Below are 6974 nucleotides of genomic sequence, written 5' to 3'. Positions count from 1 at the left end.
AGTATATCTTTCTGCTCTTGCTCCTTTTTGTCATGAAATACATTTCCACATAACCTATTAATTCTGATTAAATATATTAAAATATATTTTTAAAAATATATTTTAAAATATATTTCCCATTATTTTTATAAATCTTAAAATATATTTCCCATTATTTTTATAAATCTATTGACCTATTCAGATGGTCCCTTATTATTATTATAATTCATTTTATTTTATTCTCTCTTCTTCCCCACCCCCACCTTCCCTCATCTCTCTTCCCTTATTTTCCATTTTTCCACCATATGTTTTCCAACTCTTATTAGACCTCTCCTATGCCACTACACAGAGCCAACAACTACCCCTGCATGACACAGCAGGTCACACACCACTAATAGCTGCATCATGATGCCAAAGAAATAGCAGTCAACCACAGTACAGCCTCCCAAATCAAGAAAAACAAACACAAACAACTGAAATCTCCCAAACTCAATCGGGTACTCTGAAGAGGAGACCCCAGTACTACCAGAAACAGGATTCAGAATTATGGCATTTACGTCCCTTCAAGAGATATGGGGAACACTCATGAGAGCAATGGAAGAAATTGAAAAACTAAAATCATTAAACCAAAAGGAATCGCAGATGAACACTGAGATAACAGAATTAGGAAACACAGTAAATGACCTCAGGAGTAGAACGGAAGGAAAGGAAAGTCTAATCAGTGAGCTCAAGGACTATCACTCTGACTATAATCAAAGAGAGAAACGATTGATTAAAACAAGTGAAGGAATCTTAAGAAAGCCTGAGGATGATGTGGAATACTAACCAACACTGACAAGAAGGAAGTGCACAGAGTAATACATGACAAGGGCAATGTCATAGAATGTAGTACAAGAAATCATGGAAGAACATTTCTCCAACATCATAAAAGAGGAGAAAATAACTTAAAGAAGCTGAGAGAACCTTAAAAAGGACAGACCCCAAAAGAAAAACATCATGACAAATCATAGGAAAACCCTCAAATATCAAGGAAAATGAGAATCTTGAGGCCAGCTAGGGAAAAAGACTATCACCTACAAAGGAAAACCAAGAAGGATAAGCTCGACTTCTCAGCAGAAACCATGCGGACAAGAAAACAATGGAGTGACATATAAGATTTAGAAACACAGACAACTAAGTAATAGGAAGTTCAGGAGAACACAGGGAACAACATATTAGTCATAAATCACTTTAAATCGCCCGCAATTGGTGCACACACCACTTTTTTTGTAAGTAAATGTGTAATTCAAATATTTATATTAACCATTAAGAGATAAAAATGAAATAAGCGTCCAGCTCCAGAAGTTAAAGTAACAGCAAAACCTAGCTTTGAGAAATAAGGTTAACAAATGTGCTTTACATAATTGATGCATGTATGGATTTTGATAAGAGTTGTATGAGCCCCTAATAAAACGATTTTTTAAAAAGTAAGAAAAAAAAAGAAATAAGGTTAAAAAAAAGAAAAGAAATTGGGCTTAGGGGCTTAAGTGGAGAGCAAATGTTTTGAGAATGATGAGGGCAACAAATGTACAAATGTGCTTTACACAATTGATGAATGTATGGATTTTGATAAGAGTTGTATGAGCCCCTAATAAAATGATTTTTTAAAAGAGTTGTACAAGCCCCCAATAAAATGATTTTTTTAAGTTAGCATTTGTATAAATACAATCAAAATAAAATACTAAAGACTATCCACAGACTTAGATAACTCAGAGCTCATGTTTGAACATTGAAGACTTTAAAGAGTGAAATATGGACATATATTCAGAAAGCGGGACCATCCTTTGCATTATGACAAAGTGATCTATAGTTCAGTAACATCAGTTTATTAAACCTAGTTCCTTATAAATGATTGGGTGGCACTCTCACAAAAGACATAGGTTAGCCTTTTCTTTAAAATTCTAATTCCCTTTACTCCTCCAATCATTTTTAAAGTACCTGAAAGAATTGGGAATAAGCCAAAACTGGTGTAAGAAATAAGCTCCTCTATCCAAGGTATAAAATCAATTATAAATTTACCCGAGACTCTCATAGTAAGATTTGTATATATTTTCTCTGGGTTCTTATGAGAAATCTAATGACAGAGAAAAAAAATGAGGCTATTACTGACAATTTGCCTTCTTGGAATTTAATTTCCTACTGGTGGACTTGATTTAACATCCTACCTGAACAGGTAATTCTGGCTTCTTCATAGTGATCACAGGAGAGTCCACCCCATTGCCAATTCTTGCAGTCCCAAACAGATGTTTCATTTCCATTACAACTGCTTAGAAACAGCCACATGTTTGTGGCCTTGACTTTGGAATAAGCTTGGTAGGAAGTTTTAAGTGCAGAGCCACATTTCAGCTGTTGACAAATCACATTGGCTTCCTTCATTCCACTGCTTCTGTTGCACACCTTCCCGACCAAGTTCTGAATTTTCACCTCCACCGTTCCAGCACAGCGACTGCCCCCACCTACAAGTTTCAGCTCCAGATCTGATCCATCTGCAAAAAAGCCATAAACATAGGTCATAGGCACTTAATGGAGATTGACTCTCAAAGGAGATTTTTAAATCTTGCAGATAGTAGACACAAAGAAGTAGAGACCACGAATTTGGTTAGAAAGAGGATTGCCGTTGCAAAGGTTAATTAAATTGTTAATAATTAAAAACATGGAAAAGTCACATACAAAAGAGTAGCCTATAAATGTTTGCCTCGCTAAGTTCCAGGTAGATGTAGAATTCTGAATTTGATTCCCTAACAGTAGTCTAAACCATTATGACACAAAACTGAGTCAGACAACTTTCCAAACAGGTCAAAGAAACAACATTTTAAGGATTAAAAAAAAAGAAGTCCAACCTATGTCCTTCGAGTTTATTCAATCCTATAGAGCAGAGCTGCTCCAAAGGATTCTCTTGACTGTAATCTCGATGCAAGCAGATTGCTAAGGTTTTCTTCTGGAGCATGACTGGGTATATTTGAACCGCCAACCTTGAGGCTAGCAATAATCACAAACCACTTTAGTATTTTTAGCTCTCACATCTCACACCTATTCCTAGTCATCAAAAACACTAGCCCTTCCCTTTCTGGTTTTCCTTTCATTTTGTTTGAACTTACCGGAACATGTCACACCAGCATCTTCATTATGATTGCAATAATGCTTCCCCCATTCTCGGTGTCTACACTGCCAGAGAGTAGATTCATGCCCTTGGCAAGAAACGCTATCAAGCCAAATGGGTCCAGCTCCCTCACTGGCATTAACACGGCCAATCCCAGTCCTGACATGTGGGCATCCCAGTTGTCTACAAGCCACAGCAGCATCATTACTGTCCCAGCTGTCATCACACACCGTGCCCCATTCTCCTTGGAATTTCACTTCCAATCGTCCTGAACATTTCGTGGTGCCTTCTACCACTCTCAGGCTTAGATCTGCTCCTTCTGTAACAGGGACAACAACACAAGTCAGTGATGAGGAACCAGGGAGCAGGGGACTATAAGACGCTGTATCTGAGAAGGAGAAGGAAGAGAGAGAAAATATTGACATATCAATGCTAAAAATATATCTAAAAACAGATGGGAGGAGAGTGAGCCAGCCCAAAAGATTTCATTTTAGCGTATATTTACATTTAGTGTACATCTTACATTTCAGTGTAAGAGTACACATCCACCACAGTAAAAATTCCAGGGGCTCAGAAGAGATCTAATGCGCTGGTTTTTTTCCTGATTAAAAAAAAAAATTGCTGTGGAGTAGATGCTGACTCATGGGGAGCTCATGCGTTTCAGAGGAGAACTCTGCCCTGTAAGGTTTCCACGGCTGTGATGTTACAGAAGCAGATTAACTGGCCTTTCTTCTGAGATGCCCACGGGTGGATTCCACTACCAGCCTTTCCTTTAGAAGTCAGACCCTACTAATAGTCACCTAGAAACAGGCTTATTTGGAGACTACTAGGTTTTGGGTGTAATTGTTTATGTTTTCTTGTTAAAAATATATTCGAATGTCTTTAGGAGGTCCCCATATGCTCCAGTTTTCTCATACCTCACCATTCTTTTTTTTTTTTTTTTGTCTTTGACTACATTCCTTATTTATCCTACCTGGTCTTTATTCACACCTGGCCCCTTGGTGACCACTTCCTTAATTTATAAACGGAACCAAGAGGAATGAGAAGTTGTCGTTACTACTCTCACCTTCTCCTTCTCCTCACAAAGCAAACCTCGATTGAGTAATGTCCTGGGATAAGTAAAAGACATTTGCCTCTGGTGGTTTCCATTCTGGCTGCCACAATACTTTTTTGTTGGGATGCCCTCAGCATGGGTAAAATACACCGAGAAGTAATGTGCCGATTGGGACTTAGTATTTCAGGGGAATAGGAAAAGAGAGATACATGCTGTCTTTTTTTTTTCCTACCCCAAGTCCCTTTCACTCTCTTCTGCTAACAAACCTGTCTCTCATGTAGGAATCCCATTCCTTGTGTTGGAAGTCATAAATGCTCATGTGACTCCACGTGAAAAACAAAAACTCTAAGAAATGAATAGCTTTATTTAGGCATGTGGATGCAGCGGTGCCTGAAGCTATATGGACCTCTGGACTTCCCAGTTTTGTGAACCAAAATTCTCCTTTTTTCAAATTACTCTTAGTTGTGCTTCCTTCCTTTGTGTATGTGGGCATAAAGATACCTGGTGAAAAAAGGGGAATTGTTAACTCCAACCATATTTTCCTGAACGTTCCCTGAGGTGCAAGATCTACTAGTTGCACTTAGAAGTAAGATCTTTAGGGGAAATGGGAGTGGTACCCTGCACAAAAGACCTAAAGGGCCCTCCCTCTGGAGCTAAGGGTGGTGCATGAGTTTCTGTACAGACATAGCCATACCACAAACCTCAATAGAAATGAGGTCTTTCCTACCCACTCTCCCTCTACCCTCCCTGTTTCGCCACTCATACCACTGGTCCTGTAGGGCTCATCTGCCCTGGATTCCCTGTATTTTCAGTATGTGACCTCCTCCCTGGGGGACGGACAACCGAGGAGTGGGTGAAGGGAGACGTCGGACAGGGCAAGATATGACAAAATAACAATTTATAAACTATCAAGGGCTCATGAGGGAGTGGGGAGGGGGGAGTGGGGAGGGAGGAGAAAAATGAGGACCTAATGCCTGGGATTTAAGTGGAGAGAAAATGTTTTGAGAATGATGAGGGCAATGAATGTACAAATGCGCTTTACACAATTGATGTGTGTATGGATTGTGATAAGAGCTGTATCAGCTCCTAATAAAATGATTTTTAAAAAACAAAAACAAAAAAAAGGAAATGAGGTCTTAATATAAAACTGAAATGTATCTCTCTTTTCTTTTTAGTATGATTCAGTATATTTGAATTGTACCCTGGGAAGGATTAGGTAAACGTAGTAACTAAAAGATTGGGAAAGATTTGGTTAACATAACTAAAAGACTTTTGTCTGTTACAGGAATATAAAGGGGAGGATGGAATGTTTTAAATGCTTCCATAAGCAAAACTTCCTTCTTATGCTTTTTTTCTTTTTCTTTTACACTAGCTTCTTCCCTAACGCCTTAGCCTAAAAGCAGCACTGGTGCATAGTTGGAATGCTAACTGAAAGGACAACAGTTCAAATTTGCCAATCTTTCCAAGGGAGGAAGATGAGGATTTGTACTCCTGTGAACAGTTACGGTCTTGAAAGGCCACCGGGGCAGTCTAGTCTGTCCTGTAAGGTCACTATGAGTCAGCCCTGACTCGATGACAGTGAGTTTGTTTTTCTCCTTAACCTGGATCTCAGTTGTCACCGTTCACCCACTCTATCCTAACCGATGTGCTCTAGTTTCATCTAAGGTCATAACTCCCCAGTTAACAAAACCATAACCTGACACGAGGTGATGATGAGTTCACAAGGGAAGCAGATTTCAGTATATTCTTGAGTTTGAACTTTCATGCCTATTAACAGCTTCCCCATACACTCCCCCCCCCCCACACACACACACCCTCTCCCTGCCCCCCTCCTCTCTCATGGAGAACAAACTTGGACCAAACCTTACCTAAGCAAATCACTGCAACGTCCTCAGCATGATCGCAGTTGTGCTTTCCCCATCCTTGGTGCTTGCAGTTCCAGAGAGCTGACTCATTTCCATGGCACAGGAGGTCATCAAGCCAGATTGGTCCAGAGCCTTCTCCAAAACTCGCTGAGCCAGAGAAACTGACAGCACTTCCACATTCAAGTTGTTTACAGACCACAGACGCATGATCTATGTTGAAGTTATCATCACACACTGTCCCCCACTTTTCTTGGAATTTGACTTCTAATCTTCCTAAGCACCGATTTCCTCCGTTCGTCAGCCTCATCTCCACATCAGATCCATCTAGAGCAGAGAGAAGACCAGAGTTCAGAAGTGACATTCATTCAGATGTAATTTTAGAAAATAAGATTCCTACGAAGACTTGAGACTTGACATTGTCCTTAAAATGATTCACTGATTTTGGGTGCTGCCCAGTCCCTTATATTGCAGGATTTAAATCTGTTAGAAGTAAATGAACAACTATGGCTCCCATCTACATCCATTTAACAGAGGAAATACTTCTTATTAAAGTTTACTTTCTGCATTGTTTTCCTTCCATTACTGGCACAGAACGGAACACTCTTAAATAGAAATAGATCACTGGATGAAAAAAAAATTTTTTTAAATACTGAGATTAGCTCAATCAGTGAAGCAGTAAAAATGAACATTTAAAACAGTCACTATTACCAACAGCATGGAGCAGCAATGAAAAATTGCCTGAAGTTGGATTCGAAATTAGAAAATAATAAGAAAAAAGGATAAGATTACGTATGCACAAGCATATGTAATATTTTGTAAAAGAACTGTTGGTATACCAAATTCTTAAACATTGAGAGGAAATTATGCTTTCTATTTGATGTAATTGAAATTTGAAAATATATGACATGTATTAAATCCCACTTAATAAAAAAAAGAA

General features: G+C 38.9%; 1 protein-coding gene across 1 annotated transcript in view; it reads right to left on the bottom strand.

Annotated features, from left to right (window-relative positions):
- The window catches only part of CD163 (CD163 molecule), a 42237-nt gene that overhangs the window by 28965 nt on the left and 6298 nt on the right, over positions 1–6974 (bottom strand). The window contains exons 4-6 of the mRNA XM_030887242.2: positions 6041–6361; positions 3117–3437; positions 2184–2504 (exon numbers count right to left, since the gene is read on the bottom strand). Coding sequence (XP_030743102.2) covers positions 2184–2504; positions 3117–3437; positions 6041–6361 — 963 coding nt within the window. The remainder of the gene's footprint in view (positions 1–2183; positions 2505–3116; positions 3438–6040; positions 6362–6974) is intronic.

This window comes from Echinops telfairi, unplaced genomic scaffold (genome assembly GCF_000313985.2).
Source record: "Echinops telfairi isolate 266 unplaced genomic scaffold, ASM31398v2 ScPeMD7_7356;HRSCAF=8355, whole genome shotgun sequence".
Lineage (NCBI taxonomy): Eukaryota > Metazoa > Chordata > Mammalia > Afrosoricida > Tenrecidae > Echinops > Echinops telfairi.
The sequence above is the reverse complement of the archived record's forward strand: the minus strand, read 5'-3'. Positions and strand labels throughout refer to the sequence as shown.